General features: G+C 30.5%; 3 protein-coding genes across 3 annotated transcripts; 2 read left to right on the plus strand and 1 right to left on the minus strand.

Annotated features, from left to right (window-relative positions):
- The first annotated feature begins 276 nt into the window (after window positions 1–276).
- On the plus strand, window positions 277–5,061 carry LOC145094393 (uncharacterized). Its single transcript, XM_079032607.1, has 9 exons — window positions 277–589; window positions 980–1,036; window positions 2,009–2,089; window positions 2,246–3,056; window positions 3,254–3,481; window positions 3,568–4,219; window positions 4,305–4,412; window positions 4,548–4,658; window positions 4,865–5,061. Exons 6-9 carry the CDS (start codon window positions 3,592–3,594, stop codon window positions 5,059–5,061), a joined length of 1,044 nt encoding a protein of 347 aa, XP_078888733.1. The 5' UTR covers window positions 277–589; window positions 980–1,036; window positions 2,009–2,089; window positions 2,246–3,056; window positions 3,254–3,481; window positions 3,568–3,591.
- LOC145092126 (uncharacterized) lies at window positions 5,060–6,729 on the plus strand. The gene is made up of 6 exons (XM_079030031.1): window positions 5,060–5,218; window positions 5,335–5,518; window positions 5,705–5,821; window positions 5,894–6,031; window positions 6,107–6,311; window positions 6,395–6,729. Exons 2-6 carry the CDS (start codon window positions 5,384–5,386, stop codon window positions 6,397–6,399), a joined length of 600 nt encoding a protein of 199 aa, XP_078886157.1. The 5' UTR covers window positions 5,060–5,218; window positions 5,335–5,383; the 3' UTR covers window positions 6,400–6,729.
- A 671-nt stretch (window positions 6,730–7,400) lies between these two features.
- Window positions 7,401–17,933, minus strand: LOC145095200 (protein FAR1-RELATED SEQUENCE 5-like). Its single transcript, XM_079033122.1, has 8 exons — window positions 17,867–17,933; window positions 11,068–11,102; window positions 10,928–10,981; window positions 10,426–10,528; window positions 9,175–9,979; window positions 8,804–9,062; window positions 8,271–8,687; window positions 7,401–7,901 (listed from the first exon to the last, which is right to left on the minus strand). Exons 1-8 carry the CDS (start codon window positions 17,931–17,933, stop codon window positions 7,401–7,403), a joined length of 2,241 nt encoding a protein of 746 aa, XP_078889248.1.
- Window positions 17,934–18,530: the final 597 nt, after the last annotated feature.

Below are 18,530 nucleotides of genomic sequence, written 5' to 3' on the forward strand. Positions count from 1 at the left end.
TACGTTTGTGAGTAAATATCAAAATTTGTTTTTATTTATCCTAACTTCTAACTGATTTAATATATAAACCCCCTTCATTGGCTTACAAAAAAGTGTATATATATATATATATATATATATATATATATATATATATATATATATATATATATATATATATATATATATATATATATATATATATATATATATATATATATATATATATATATATATATATAGAGGAGGATTCAATTGAGAAAAAAAAAGGTTGAGAATGGGGGAACCATTCTCAGCCAATCATTTAATGAGCTTAAAAAACGCACGGTGACAAACTTGTAAATAATCCAAATATATTAATGAGTGGTGGCAAATTTGTAAATAATCAAAAAACATTAAATCGTCAGGGCACTTGAGTAATTTGATATCACGTCAAATCTCGACAGAAAAGCACCATTTCCCTCTTCGATACACCATAACTCGAAAACCATTTGAAGAACAATCGACAAGAAGAAACACATTTGCAGAAGCATCAAATAACATAAACGAAGAAAAATGTCTTCCGATGAAAACATGAACGAGACCATTTTCTCACTCTTGACAATGAAATGTAACCATCGGCGTTTTTTCTCGAGTTTTTAACGATTTCGAATCATTTCTAAAATTATCACTTGATTACTTGAAATTTCTCGTAATGTTCGAAAATTATTAGTTGATTTATAACTAAAAACATTGTTTTCACACTGTTCATTTTTCAAAAAAGGTTGTTTACTTCAATTATACTTGAAATTTATGATACTCGTTCATTCTCGTAACCCTCCTTCGTTATTACTTTATTTACTTGAAATTTTTGTAAGAATCATCCATTATTATTTGATATATAAATGATTTTACATCATCTCTTCATTTTTCATCTTTATTCAAAACTATTCTGTCAAAATACAAACGTTACTTAACATTTTGCTTATGTTTTCCTAATATTAACTACTTACCTTTATAGAAACGACATCAACAGTGAAGAATACATATACACGAAAACCAAGAACAAATCAAAAAGGTAAATAAAATATGTTTTGTTTACTTCTGAACACAAGCAAAACTAATATTCATTCGTGAATCTGTATAGCTTGCTGCCATACATACATTATTAATATGTGAATACAACAAGAATTACTTACGTATGTTCTATTCACATATGAATATAACAAAACATATTCATATGTGAATAAAGAAAATATGAATACATATGTTTTATTCAAATATTCATTCATGAATATGTATGTTATATTCACATATAACATAACTTACTGCCATACATACCTTATTAATATGTGAATACAATAAGAATTACTTACATATGTTCTATTCACATATGAATATAACAAAACATATTCATATGTGAATAAAGAAAATATGAATACATATGTTTTATTCAAATATTCATTCGTGAATATGTATGTTATATTCACATAGAACATAACTTGCTGCCATACATACATTATTCATATGTGAATACAACAAGAATTACTTACATATGTTCTATTCACATATGAATATAACAAAACATATTCATATGTGAATAAAAAAATATGAATACATATGTTTTATTCAAATATTCATTCGTGAATATGTATGTTATATTCACATATGAATAGAACATAACTTGCTGGCATACATACATTATTAAAATGCGAATACAACAAGAATCAGTTACATATGTTCTATTCACATATGAATATAACAAAACATATTCATACGTGAATAAAAAAATATGAATACATATGTTTTATTCGAATATTCATTCGTGAATATGTATGTTATATTCAAATATGAATAGAACATAGCTTGCTACCATACATACATTATTCAAATGTGAATACAACAAGAATCACTTACATATGTTCTATTCACATATGAATATAACAAAACATATTCATATGTGAATAAAAAATATGAATACATATGTTTTATTCAAATATTCATTCGTAAATATCAAACTCATTTATCTTCTACTTACTATTGAATGAAGGTAAGAACACTAACATTTCCGATAAAGATTCACCAACAATGAGAGAAACAAGATCAATGCAGAAGAGGAAAAATGCGAAAGGTACAAAATTCCTATCATGTCTAATATATTCATATATAATAAAATTGTATATATTAGTTATATTTTTGAAATAAATAAATATTAATAAATCAACGAGCATATATCATATTCATATATCAGTAACTTATTCAAATATTATATGTTTTTATTTCCCAGATAAAAAAGAAACAAAAGTACCAAAGAAAATGAAGCATCAAAGCAGGAAAAGTCCATCAAAAAGGAAAACTCCTGAAAAACAACAACTACAAGATTCAGACTCTGATTTTGAAAGTAGTCATCCATCGAAGAAGGCAAAAAAAAAGGAGTCACCAATCAAAAAAGACAAAAAAAACCAATGGTAAAAGAATTTTACTCAATGAAAAACAGATGTTCACCAGAGACATTACTGTCTATAATCCTTGGGATGAGCAAAGAACAAAAAGAAACTGTAAGATCTATGGGTTTTGGAGCTTTGTTAAAAATGAAAATCACGGATATACCACTGAAGCTGAGATTTTATGTTCTTCAAAAATTTGATTATGAGAGAATGGTGATAGATATTGAAGGAAAGGAATTGAAAGTAACAGCAGAGTCTGTTCATGACATGTTAGGCATACCAATTGGTGGAACCAAACTTACACAACTGGATCAATGGCCTAAGCATGATACAAGTTATGATGAATGGAAGCAACAATTTAAAAAAGATTCAATCATCCGACTGAGTGCAATCAAAAATGTTATTGTTTCTACCACACAAGCTGATTTCAATTTCAAATTGAACTTCTTAGTTCTTTTTGTCAACACTTTTTGCGAGTCAACATCAATGGGAAGATGCAACCTGTTTCCCTTGAGTTATATTTCAAGAAAAACAGATATCAGCAACATAGACTAGTGGAGCTATGTTTTGGACTGTCTTGTCAGAACAAAAAACTCATACATACCATACTCAGATAACAGCTTCTTTGTTGGACCTTCATCTTTCTTGGTGGTAAGTTATTATAATGTTTATACTCAATTTTTAATAATATTGATTATTCATAGTCTAATAGCAAATATTCATATATGAATAAGAAAAATATATTTGTTCACACGTAATGCTTTACATTACTTATTCATTTATGAATAAGTAAAAAATAATATTACTTGTTCATATATGAATATCAATTAGTTATCATTTATGTGCAGTTGTTCTATGCTGATAACATCCACTCGGAAGCTTTAACAGTAACACGTAAACGGCCAACAATTTGTTATTGGAGTTCAGAGAAGATTAGATATCGAGAGACATTTGAACAAGAAAAAGGTAGATATGGAGTTGGAGAATTAAACGAAGAATTTGTTAATGAACAAAATGAAGGAGATACAGATCTCGTAGACAATGATTCTGATAAAGATGAAGATCATTCTGTTGAGGTAATTAGTTTTAACATGTTAATAATATATGATTACATTAAATTATTATATTAAATTCTAATCATATACTTCTTTTTGTTACATAGGCATATGAATCAAAAATATCAAAAATGATTAATAGTTTTGAGAGGATGAAGGAAAAGCTGAATTCAAAGCTTAATGATGCGATGACAAAGTTCCCTGAAAAGGAAAGTTTTAGAATTTTCAAAGAAAAGATGAAAAATATGATTGTTAAAGAAAAAACTGAAAGCACAACACTTTTTAATTTTCCAATTAATGAAACTGGAGTTGAAGGAATCAATTTGACACCAATAATGGGTCAAAAAACAAATGATCAAACAGAAAATGAAGATAAAGAGGGAAATGGTGAAGAAGACAGTGATAATGGTGCAAGTCAACCAGAAGTAGATTATTTGCTTGATTCAAATGAAGCAGATAATGAAGGAATAAAGAATGATGCAGATAAGAATAAAAAAGAAGGTGAAATTAGAGTAAAAGAGAAAGATGCAAAGAGGAATGAAAATCAGAATGCTGAAGAAGAAAAAGATGATCATGCTGAGGAAAAAAATAATCATGAAGAGACTATTCAACAAACTAAAAATCAAAATTTGTTGGATAAAGTTGTTGACAACATTGTGGACAATGTCCTTAGAATTGGAGTTTCAAGTTTAAATAGTCAAGAAGATGAAATCTGGAATCACCCTGAAATGAAAACTATTTTCGATAATATTGATATAGGTAAATTTTGTCTTAATTTTATTTTTAAAAAATATATAAAAATATCAATACACAATAACAATTTTGTTTGTTAAATTTTGACCAGGGTCACCAATGAGTACAGGTAAAACTAATACTCTTGCAGAAAAGGAAAAATCAGAAGGTGTACATGAACAAGGAACAAAAGTTGAAAAAACAAAGGGAGATGATACAGGTAAATGAATGATTTAAAATATATTACAATATTTATATTTATTTTTTTAATAACATTGTTTATTCATAAATGAATAATATACTATATAAATGAATAAAAAATAAAAAATATTCATATATGATGTATATGTTTCAGGCAAGGAAAACTCTGAAGATAGAAATGAAGGAGGAACGGAAGCTAAGAACACGAAAGATGGATGTGAAGAAAAACAAACAGAAATTGAAAAAGGAAATGCAGAAGATAGAGGTAAATAGTTGATTCACTAATAAATGAATATAGTAAGTTTTATTATTCATAAATGAATAACACAATATATGAATAAATAAAAAAATATAGTATTACTTATTCATAAATAATGATATGTATTACTTATTCATAAATGAATACATTACTTAACTTAAATATTATAATTAACTTACAACTATTTATATGATAAATCTCCTGGCATGCAGATACTCATCCAAGCTTTAGTCTAGGTCTCAGTCAAGATTCAGATCAAACTTCAAGTAAAAAATCTAATGAATCTTCACCAAAAAAAGCACTTACAAAGAAACAAATCAAAGACGACCATCAGAAGGTTGTTATCAGATTAGCAAAAAAAATGTTCTTAATCCAAATCCAATATCTGTATCAATTCCTATTGAAGTAGGACCATCAAAGCATGATCTGGATCAACCAAGAGAGAAGAAGCTTGTTGATGCTTTCAAATCACCTTTCAAATGCAGAATAACAGACACAAAACCCAAACTGACATATCAGGAGAGTATTGTCAGTGAATGGTTGTTCAACTTACAAGGCAATACATCGTAAGTAACTTTATTATATATATATATATATATATATATATATATATATATATATATATTCATATATGATTATTATATAGATAATAATCTATGACATTTTGATTATATATTTGCAGAGATGTGGTTGTCCAGACAAAATATGGTCAGATAGCAGAAAGAGCAGTTATGGAAAGTCTATATGCAAACACAGATATTTTTGGAGAAGTTTTAGACACTTGGTCTGATTTACTTAACCACCAAGAACTGGAAAGGGATTTTGGAAATTCACCATACAGACTCTTCTTGAAATTTGGAGTTTCTGTAAGTTTATGTTCTAACCTTAATTCCTTCCTTATTCATAAATGAATACACCAATATGATGTATTCATTTATGAATATTATATTTTTTACAACTTAAATTCACATATGATTATACAAATATGATGTATTCTTTAACATAATTATATATATTCAATCGAAATTCACATATGATTATATTGGTTACAGACTGCTTATCTAACTTCAACATTGTCTGATGAAAGAAAGTATGAAAAATTCAAGGAGAACTTTCATGACAGTACCAATGGGTACAAGAAAATCTTGAACATAAAAGATATTGACATGGTATGTTAATTAAAGTTGTTTTTTATATATATTTTATCAACAAAATACTTACCATTATATACATAAAAACAGGTATTCTTTCCAGTTGTTAAAAGTGCTCACATTTTTGTGATTGTCTTCAACTTAAAGAAACTGTCAATTGAAATTCTAGACAATAGTGCAGTTGAGGGGGATTATGAAGGGAAATACGGAGTAATAATGAAACCTTTGGTATGTACCTAGTTCACAACAACATAAAAGAACCAATTTATTACATATCTAACTTTTATTTTATTTAATGATCAGAAAAATTTGTTTGTGAGATACTTTAAAGAAATAAACCATCCAAGAGCAAATGCAATCTCAAAAGAAAGTATCAAACCCCAACGACTTGAAATGTCATGGAGAACAGTTAAAAACAAAGTTGATTGTGGGGTCTTTGCAATGAGACATATGGAGACCTATATGGGACAACCACTCTCAAAGTGGAAACCAGGTCTTCATAAAGAAAGTTAAGTTCAGCAAACTACTTTAGAGAAGCTCAGACAAAGATATGCACACATAATGCTAACTTCTGAAATTAACATGTTGAAGGCTAAGGTGTTGGATCTTGCTGAAAAATATCAAAAAGTTGAATTCAAAGTGCGTACTGATCATGCATACAAGGCTATGCAAACAATTCAAAAAAGGTTAAAAGAATATTAATGATTGCTTGTGAAGATGAAAGAATGTTGAAGTGTGATGCTATAGAACAGTTTGTGTTGAAGATGAATGGATTTGAAGTACATGTAAGATGATTCTGCGAAACAAGTTTTAAATGGTTTTTTAAATATTGTTGAACATCGTTTTAATATTTTGTGAAATGCTTATGAACAACTTTTATTATCTTGTGTTGAATGATTATGTAATAGAAACAACTTCGCTTATTTCTGTCAGTTTTTTATATTTAAATATTTTCAAAGTTTATTTATGTTTATTCATAAATGAATACGAATATGATATCTTCATTTATGATTAAATTAAGAGTAATATGTCAGTATAACAAAGTTCATATATGAATATAACAAATGTCATATATGAATATAACTAACTTATTAGTAGAAACAAGTTTGCTTATTTATGTCATTTTTTTATATTCAAATATTTTCAAATTTTATTTTTCTTTATTCATAAATGAATACGAATATGATATATTCATTTATGAATAAGTTCAAAGTAATATGTTAGTATAACAAAGTTCAGATATTAACATAAAAAAGTTCATATATGAATATTACTTATTTATTAGTATAACAAATTTCACACATTTATATTCATTTATAAATAATTCACAATATCAATATAACTTATTTTATAGTAATTTAAAAAACAAATATCAACATATCAATTTACCATATTAATATAAATGTGTATTATTCATACATGAATATTATTGTTTATTGTTTTTATCTGCATATATTCATAAATGAATAAAAAAATCCCTAACTGTCTTTTGCTGATTTAGCAGCTCCAACTCTTTCTGGACAAGTATGTAAATTGTGTGGAACTCGCTTTCCACATCCTGAACACATTCTATGTTCTTTTTTAGAATTTTCATATGCTACTTCACCTGCACTTGGAATTCTTTTCTTGATTCCAGAACCTTTATTGCTTTGAACTTCAGGAACATGAATATTAATCTCTTCTGGATAGGAATAGTAACACCCAAAAGCTTGCATACGACTTCACCATCTGTCTTGCTTTTCAATCCAGGAGAAATATAACCACTCTCAAATTCCTTCAACAACATTTGTTGTTTCTCAGCAAACAAAGCCAATCTCTTTTTGTCATCTCTTACAATATCCAAACATGATTCAAAACTATAATATGAATCATTGACTAGCTTTACATTCTCACAATCACCTGAATCGGATTGAACAAAACTAAAACGATAACTTCTTGATATCACATCCTTTCTCCATCTCTTCAAAATGTACCTTTCAGGAATTTCTTTAACACCACATCTCATCATTATTGTAAAAGCATGTCTGCATAAAACACCCATACACTTAAAATGTTCACAACTGCAATTTATTTCTTTCTCTTCAGCTTTTATTTCAACCTGATATAAAAACAAAATTTACACATTTACATTCATATAAGAATACTCATATCAACACTCATATATATATATATATATATATATATATATATATATATATATATATATATATATATATATATATATATATATTCATATAATATTCATATATGAATATTATCATATTCATATATGAATATTATTACATTTTTCATAAAAAAACAAGTAAAATTATCTTAAATTCATTTTTAAAATCACTTTTATTGTTGTTGTGCTGCACAATGTAAACTTCCCAACCATCTTCAATACCAAAATATGAGTACGTACAGAAAAAAAACATGCTTTATATATTTCTTTTTGCACCTCAAAAAATAATGTACTTGTATAAACCTTTGATGCTTGCAGTTCTATTTCTCGAGGTGTTTGCATTTTATATGATGCTTTCTTTGAAGCCCTATCAAACGCTCGTTGAGTATTCCTTTGCTTTTGAATGACAGTGTCGTAATTCATCATGAAATTCAAAAGTAAGTTCCCACTTTCTGAATATGTATTAAAGAATGAATTCATACTCTCTGACCTCGATGTAGTCTTCATCAAACCACACATTGGAATATCACTAAAATATCCAGGTATCCATGAATCACGTATTGTAAACATGTCTTTAAACCATCTTGTGTCTTCAAGATTGAATTCCTTCACAAGCAAACCCCACTTCACCTCAAAAACATCAGGTTTCATATTAATGTCCCAAACAAGCTTCGAAAACCTTTTTCTAAAGTCTGTGTTTGTTAATAAATCATCTGATATCTGTATTAAAACAAAAATATTCATAAATGAATAAATAATAATAGGTAAAATAACAATCAATATTCATAAATGAATATACTAATAAGTAATATATTTGAAATATATTAAAATAATACATTTTTTTTCAACTTTTTCATTATATGCCACATACATAATCGGTGCTTTGAATTACGAAAAACATTCTCAACAGCTTGTTTTATTGCAGCATCTTGATCAGTTAAAACAAGTGTTGGTTCTTTCCCATGAGTTTTAAGAAATGCTTTAAGCAACCAAGAGTAAGACTCAATGCTCTCATTGCTTAGCAACCCAGATCCAACAGTAACCGATTTTTTATGATGGTCAATAGCAGTAAACGAAACAAAAACCATTCGATACCTAACACACAAAAAAAATGTTCATTAGAGTCAATTTTTGATGTATTAATAAGTGAATATAAAAATATTCATATATGAATAAGCTATAAACAAAAGTAGATAAAATAGCTTACTTGTTTGTTCGGAAAGTCGCATCAAACGAGATGACATCACCAAATTCAGCATAATATGCCTTCTCCATTTCATCAGCCCAAAACATACAGTCCAAAACATCATCTTGACAATTAAACTCAAATGAGTAATTTGGATAGTGAGCTCGACGATCATTCATTGTGTTTACTATCATTTGGGCATCTTTATAACCAATAACCCTGTTGATATCTCTTCTTAAATTTTTATAGTCAACTACTTTGGGATTTACAAACTCATACCCACCTCTCAGACTTGCCCTCAACTTATGAGCCATAGTTGGACCTATTTTTGATGTAGAAGAACGCACAATAAACTCTTTTTCTGAATATGACATTTGTCTCGCCTTTTTTAAATCGCTTCTCTTCTCAAGTGGATGGTTGTGAAGTTCATCAAACTGAAAAACTTTATAATCTGGAGTTCCATACACAGATTTAAATATAATCTTTGCTTGACAACCAATAGCTCTTGAATTTAAATTTCGTTTCCTCTTAACACCACTTGTACCTAATGTGTCACAAGATTTCTTTTTCTGTTTACCACCACGATTACATATAACATGTTTCTTCTTTATAATCTTGTTATCAAACCTTGACTGTGTGCTCAGTCTAACATCAAAACCACCAATTTCAACATACTCAGAATACATTTTGATAGCCAACTTTAATGATTTGAAGATTAAACCCTTAAAAGGAATAAGTTGAACATGTACATCTGGCTTATAGACATGTTCTCCAATTATATCATCAAAATATTGTGCATCATGTACTGAACTTGAAGATTCACCACCTAAAATAATAATGCATGAATAAAACAATAATATATATGAATACATAAAACTCATATAAATAAAACAAAAAACATTCATATATGAATAAAACATTCATATATGAATACATAAAATTATGAGGATTCAAAATATATAAAATAAAACATAACTTATTCATATATGAATAAAACGAAAAAAATAATAAATTCGAAATTACAATTAATACACGTTTATTCATATATGAATAAGACAACAATTTATTCATTTTAACATATTCATATGTAAATAAAACATAACTTATTCATATATGAATAAAACGAAAAAAAATAATAAATTCGAAATTACAATTATCACACGTTTATTCATATATGAACAAGACAACAATTTATTCATATTAACATATTCATATGTAAATAAATGATAATCAATAAAATCAAAAACAACAAAATAATTCAATAACTGATACCTTCAAAAAATGAGTTCTCAACATCTTCTTCTTCACTCTCAATCATAGAAGAATACAAATCACCATCAATAACACTAGAATTCGCCATAATACACCAAATGATCTATATAAATAAACAAAAACAATCTTAATATCGAATATATCTCACAAAAAAAGTCGTAAAGATGAAAACCTAGTTAATTTCGAATATATCTCACCTCAACGTACAAAATATCTGAAAGAAACTTAAATCATATATGATCATATGATGTAATTAAGCAATCTCTCTCAGTACAGAACGTAAAAACTACAACGATATAACTGATGAAATAAATATCTCAAACTACTTAACAAAAATCCGATGAAATAACTCCAATACATATTCGAAACTTGATAATCTTGATAATGAACTCCGATGAAACAACTCCAAAAGGAATATAATAAGCGTAATTCAAAATAAATTATAAAAAGCAATAATCTTGATAATGAACTCCGATCTATCCGATTCAAACGATATACATACCTGATCAAATCGGAAACTCAAAACGAAGTAGAAAACTGAAACACAGATGCGAAACTTCACGATTAATTGAATGAAAACGTATAATTGCTAACAAGTTATATAAATAACTCCGATCTATCTGATTCAAACGATATACATACCTGATCAAATCGGAAGCTGAAAAAGAAGTAGAAAACTGAAACACAGATGCAAAACTTCACGATTAATGGAATGAAAACGTATAATTGCTAACGAGTTATATAAAGAAAATAATCTTGATAATGAATTCCTCATATACGATTCAAACGATATAAAGATATCATCAAATTGGAACCTGATAACACGAACATGTAAGTTCTATGTAAAAAAGTTGCTAATTTACAAAGATACCCTTAATGAAAATGGACACGCGTATTTTTTTTTTAATTTGAACATGTTAGATAAATGATTGGCTGAGAATGATTCCCTCATTCTCAACCTTTTTTATTTTCTCAATTGAACCTACCTCTATATATATATACATACATACATATATATATATATATATATATATATATATATATATATATATATATATATATATATGTTCAAATGTGGATTGACATCTATTTAGGCGGATATGTGGACAGTGTTATTCTATGAGAATGATAATATGAATATGTTCAATCTTACATACCTATTATCATTATCGCGCATTCTCACCAACTAAATTCTCTATAAGGTTATTATAGAATTTTTTTAATATTATTCTCATTCTATGAGAATATTGTTAGGATGTTTATTGAGTCGTATTCCGTAATTATAAAAATGAGGGAGAAAAGATGCGTGCGAACAAAATTGAATACGAATTAATGAGAATGCATGGAAATGTTAATAATTATGTGAAGTTGAACGTATTTACACTACTAAACAACTTATTCTTTTACTAATTCTCATAGAATAACATTGTCCACACATCCGCACAATAGTTGTCCATCCACATTATAATTTTTCCCTATATATATATATATATATATATATATATATATATATATATATATATATATATATATATATATATATATATATATATATATATATATATAGGAATGAGTTCTATGAAAAACAAATAACTAGGACAACATCTACCGGAACCAATAATCAAATGACAGGTGTCCATTTCTTTTTCACAAGTAATGTATTGTGGAAGTGATGTGTTGTCATGTTTTCATTGGTTCAAATATGTGTGGCCCTAATTATTCATTTTCCATATAACTCTTCCCTATATATATTTATATATATATATATATATATATATATATATATATATATATATATATATATATATATATATATAGAGAGAGAGAGAGAGAGAAAAGTTCAAATGAGAACCACCGATTTGTCCACTGATTTATTAAAAGCCCCCACTTCATTCGGCCTGTGTCACCGCCGGCACCACTGCCACTAGGAAAATATCGCTGACGGTAGACCACAACTTTCAGATATGGTACTGCCGCTTTCAGATCTGGAACTGACGCCTTCAAATCTAGAACTACCGCCTTTAGATCTAGAACCACCACCTTCAGATCTGCAACCAACACTTCTAGATCTATGTCGACATCACTCTAATATGATCAGATATGTTGTTTTTTTTTCGCGATTTCTTCATATCTGAAAACGTCACCATCACCGTCGACGACATCTACACATCAACGGACGTTGCCATCGGTCGCATAACGTCCCCTAGATGTGGAACTACCACTAAAAATGACCTCATGAAGCTTTTTCAGCTTCAGATCTATCGTCGACCGCCGCACCATCTACTTTGTCGTCTCCTACCACTGGTTAACCACCACCATCAAATGTACAAGCTTCCATCGGTTCCAGATCTTCAATTTTCGCCTCAGATCTACGATATTTGTCTCTATATCTACGATTTTCTACTGTAGATCTATGAATTTATGGTGAGGATCCTCATTTCCCTTCAGATCTGTTTCGTGTCCACCTTCATCCAGACATGTGGTTTATGCTTCTTCAATTTTTTCTGGCAGCCGACTTCACCGGAGCAAATATGAAGCCAAAAAAGTGTTGTTGTGATCAGATCTAACAAGAAATGACAAAAAATCGCTTTCTCTGGTGACTAGTGGTTGTTCCATCGCCTTCTGATGTTTTTTTTGGTAAGATCTAGTTAATTTTTAATAAGATCTATCCTTCTACTATTGTCTTTGGTGGTTCTACCACCACATCAGATCTATTCCACCTTCATCGATTCCTTACCTTAGATCAACAAAAAATCATCAACAACCATTAGCTTTTTAGATCTGAAGTCAAAGACACTGATTTGTCAGATCTGGTTAGATCTGATCAAATCTGATGTGTTTGGTGCAATTTCAGGTATATATATGGTGTATACAAAGCATTTCATGTTGTCAACTGGTGGTTCTACAACCTTAGATCATCGAAAAAGTCACAAATTACCATCAACTTTTCAGATCTAAAGTCAAAGACGCACTAATTTCTCAGATCTGGTTAGATCTTATGTGTTTGGTGTCATTCAGGCATAGATCTAGTGTGTACAAAGCATCTCATGGCGACTAGCAGTGGTACCACCACTGAAGCATATCTATATCAGATCTGATTTGTATGATGCACAAAAGGTGTTTGATGAAAGTTTCAACAAAATTTGGTATTTTCTTAATTTGTGAATATTATGATTGAGAGTCCTAAATTTTGTTTATTAAACTGTGAATGAGGGTCAAAGAATACTCTATTAAATTGTGAATTTGTATGGTGCATTCTCTAAATGAGACTCATAAACTATTTTATTAAAATGTAAATAAAATTCTTGAAATGTAAGCTTTTAGCTGAGAATATTATTATGAATATATATATTTTTTGTACTAAACTGGGAATTTTTTATACTAAACTGTGATTTTTGTGTATTAAATGTGAATTTACTGTATTAAGCTAAGAATTGACTGTCTTAAGCTATGAATTTGCTATGAATTTTATGTTTGATCTGAAATATGAGATGAAAGAAGCAATATACATAAATCTAGTCTTCCCTAATTTTGAATAAAATACATAAAATTTGAACTATAAATATTATGTAAGATAAACTTTTAAAAAACACTAGCCTCCAAATATCAAGGTATAAATACAAGTTTTAAGTTAAAAATATGGCTGGGAATTTACAATTTTTGTGTATTAAATTGTGAATTTATTGTACTAAATGTGAATTAATTGTATTTAAGCTGCGAATTGACTGTATTGAGTTGTGAATTTATTATATTAATATATGAATTATTTTTTTTAATTTTTTTTTATGAATCTTATGTTTGCTTCTAAACAATGAGTTGAAATAAACATTATACACATATATGATTTTCTCTAATTTTTTAATAAAGTACATAATATTTAAATAGTAAATATTATGTAAATTAAACTTTGAAAAAAAAACATTAGCCTCAATATATGAATATATAAATATAAGTGTTTAGTTGAGAATATGGATGTGAATGAAAATTTTTTGTTTATTAAACTGTAAATTTATTGTATTAAGCTTTAAATTTTGTATATTAAACTGTGAGCTGACTATATTAAACTGTGAATTTACGATATTAAATTGTGAATTTTTTTATACATTTTGTGCTAAATATGAATTTTTTATTTATCAATGTTTGTATTAATTTTCTTGTGAATATATTTATTATTTGTGCTGTATAAATATGTAAGAATGTAATGGTTTTTATTGTTTTGCATTAAAATCAAAATGAGTGATTATGTAACACCCTGTTTGAGAGTACTCGGTTGGGTCTCGAGGACCAAAGGGTAAGGGTGATTAAGTCTTTTATGGGACTCGGGTTTTATCCGAAAGGTTTTAGACTTGGAGGTGTCGATGGGAGCGTAGGGCTTCCCGCCACCTTTCCGTGGATATAAAGTTCATCGAAAACGAACTTAAAATGAAGGAGTTATGACACTCTGAAGCTTTTGTCAATTCTAGCCCCTAATGGAAATTGGTGACAAGAAGATCACATGCATGCATGGTGGCTGGCGAGGGTACACCCAACGTACAAGGAGTACACCCAGCGTACGCTCAGAGTCTCTAAACCCTAATTTTAGGGTGTACCACTATATAAAGAATATGATACCCTCTAGGGTTAGCCTCCTTCTTACCCTTAGACAGTTTTTGTGAAACCCTAATCCTCTTTGAGTATTCTTGGAGCTTGGAAGGCTTTGTGAGAGCATTTTGGTGTTTTGGGTCCACTCTTCAAGGAAGCATAGGTCAAGGCAAGGTGTTGGTGCAAAAGAAAAGGTTTAGATATGGGATTGTTGCTTCACTACAAATCTTTTCAAGGTATAAAGTCATGAGCTTGATGATTAATCTCTTACATCTCTCTTTGTATGAGTTTATGGACTCTTTTGGTCCAAAGAGTGGACCTTTATGGTGAAATATCGTTTGTAAGCTTAGGGTTGCCACCTTCAGAGCTAAAAGGGTCCCATAAGCAGTAAAGTCTTCATCTTGAATGTCTCAATGGGTTCATGCATGAGATATAGCCCTTTTCATGGAAGTAGAACATCATTTTAGAGTTTGGGATTGTTTGGGCCATGTAAAGTCACCAAGTCAGTGACTTTATGGATTAAGACGTGGAAAAGGACCAGGATATGTGATTGTAGCTCCTGAAGTGAAGTATTAAGCACTTAATGAGAAATAGACTTAATAGGAGGTTTACGCTGAGCGTACGTGAAGGTACGCCCAACGTACGCACCACTCAGTCAGTATGCTTAGCATATGAGGATATACGCCCTACGTACTCTGTTAGTTAGGCCTTGTGTTTTTGGGCCATGGTTTGGGTCTTTGGGCCTTTGTAGGCCATCAGAAGTCAGATAATTTAGGCCAATAATATTTTTGGGCTTAACGTAAGGCACATTAGAGGGGTTGGGCCCAATTGAGCAAATTGGGCCATTAATGGGCCAATAGTGGGCTTGGAAAGCCTACCTAGTGTTGGGTTCTATTTTGAGATTTGGGGCCTTGTTGCTAATTGGGTATATTGATCAGTATTGATGGATTAGGAAGTGGGCGGGGCAGCAACTAAGGATTTCTTCAGGAAGCTTCTGCATTCGAGGTGAGTCTTCTCACTATACCAATGGGTCTATGGCACCAAGGCCGACCCATTTTACGATAGTTGGTATACTTATTGTGTAGAGATGTGTGGCTTTGTTATGCATTGATATGTGGTAGAGATAGCCTTCAGGGCTAATGGCACAGATAGCCTTCAGGGCTAGTGGTAGAGATAGCCTTTAGGGCTAAGGGTAGAGATAATCGTTATGGCTAAGGGTAGAGATAACCTTTGTGGCTGATGGACGAGATAACTTTGTAGCTAATTGATATGCATTAGGTGGTAGAGGTAGCTTTATAGCTAATGGTTATGTGTTATTTGGTAGAGGTAGCTTTCATAGCTAACATGTTATGTGGTTTGTGTGTGGGGTATGCTCTGGGGAACTCACTAAGGTTCGTGCTTATAGGTTTGTTTATGGTTTCAGGTACATCAAATTCAAAGGGCAAGGGCAAGGCGTGATGGCGCGGTGTGCACTCTCTCGCAGATACTTTATGGGACACTCTGATGTTTGGAATAAAAGTTGTATTGACTTATGTTTTGAAAACAATTATAACTGAATTTATTAATGTATGAGAATATGTTTGCTTATTCGAAAATGAAAATTTTACTTTGAAAATTGGGTCATTACAAAATATTAAACTATGAATATAGTATTAAACTTGTCAATGCATAATTGTATATGCAGATAAGATTTAGAAGCAATCATGGTTGCAACGATGGCATAAATGGTTGTTGGCGGCCTGTGGTAGTTGGTGATGGTGGTAAAGTTTGGGTTTGACTTTTCTGAATCTTTGAATTAGTGTAAAATGTATTGTATTAAGTTGTGAATTATGTTTATTAAACTACAATGGACTGTATTAAATTGTGTATTATCTACATATTTTGTGTTAAAATAGGAATGAAAATATTAGATTATAAAAATTATGATTTTGCCATTTCTCACCAAAAAAGACAAAATAAAATCAAGATTTTTACATATTTAATAAGTATTCACATGTTTAATAACTATGAACTTGGAGTTCCTAGGGTTCTTAATTTTTTTGGTTATCATTTGAATCACTCCCTATATATATATATATATATATATATATATATATATATATATATATATATATATATATATATATATATATATATATATATATATATATATATATATATAGAGAGAGAGAGAGAGAGAGTTAGGTTCAAATGTTTTCACTATCTATTGTGTGCTTGTATGATTGATTCTGGACCAATCATTTTAGTTATTTTAAGAAGGTAATTCATGCTTATTAAATGTTGAAGATGTAATTAATACCTATTATATCTTCAACATGTAATATGCATTAATTACTTTCTTAAAATAACTAAAATGATTGGTCCAAAATCAGTCATACATGCACACAATAGATAGTGAAAACAAAATAACCAAACCCTATATATATATATATATATATATATATATATATATATATATATATATATATATATATATATATATATATATATATATATATATATAAGAGCGTTCAATCGAGAACATTTCTTATTGCGAAAACATTTGAGAACAAATTTGGACTACATAATTTTTTTAATTAAAACTATAAAATAATATTCATAAAAATCAATCAATTGTTACAAACAATTTAAAAACTCACTAACCAAACTACTCACCACCTAACAAACACCACCCATCACCACTACCTACGACCCACCACCACCTACACCAGCACCCGCCACCACCACTAACCACCACACCCATCACCACTACCTATGACCCACCACCACCTCCACCAGCACCAGCACCCGCCACCACCACCCACCACCACTACCCACCACTCATCACTACCGACCACCACCAATCATTACCACCACCCACCTCCACCACCACCTGCTACCACCACCCTCACCCAATACCCACCAAAACCACCACCCGCCACAACCATCACTACCTATCTCCACCACCCATCACCACCACCCTCCACCACCACCACCACCTATCACCAACCACTAAAACCACCACCTGGCACGACTAGCACCCTCCACCACCATCACCACCCACCACTATCACCACCCCCACCCATCAACCACCAAAACCATCACTCGCCACCATCATCACCACCTACCTCCACCACCCATCACCACCACCCCCACCCACCTCAATCACCCATCACCACCACCCACCAACAACCACAACCACCACCACCTATCACCACCCACCTACTACCCACCATTATGACCACCACCTGCCATACCACCAACCATTACCCTCTACCTTTCACCACCACCCGCCTTCACCACTCATCACCACTACTCACCTCCACCGCCTCCCACCACCACCACCCACCATTTCTACCAACCACCACTTACCACCCATCACCACAACCCACCTCCACCACCCCCCACAAACACCAACCATCACCACCGACCACCACCACCCGTCACCTTCACCTCCACCTCCACCTACCACCCACCAAAACCACCGACCACCGACAACCACCCATCACTAGAACCCACCTTCACCACCCATCACAACCACCCGC

Source organism: Lactuca serriola, chromosome 3 (genome assembly GCF_051521515.1).
Source record: "Lactuca serriola cultivar US96UC23 chromosome 3, Lser_US96UC23_V15, whole genome shotgun sequence".
Lineage (NCBI taxonomy): Eukaryota > Viridiplantae > Streptophyta > Magnoliopsida > Asterales > Asteraceae > Lactuca > Lactuca serriola.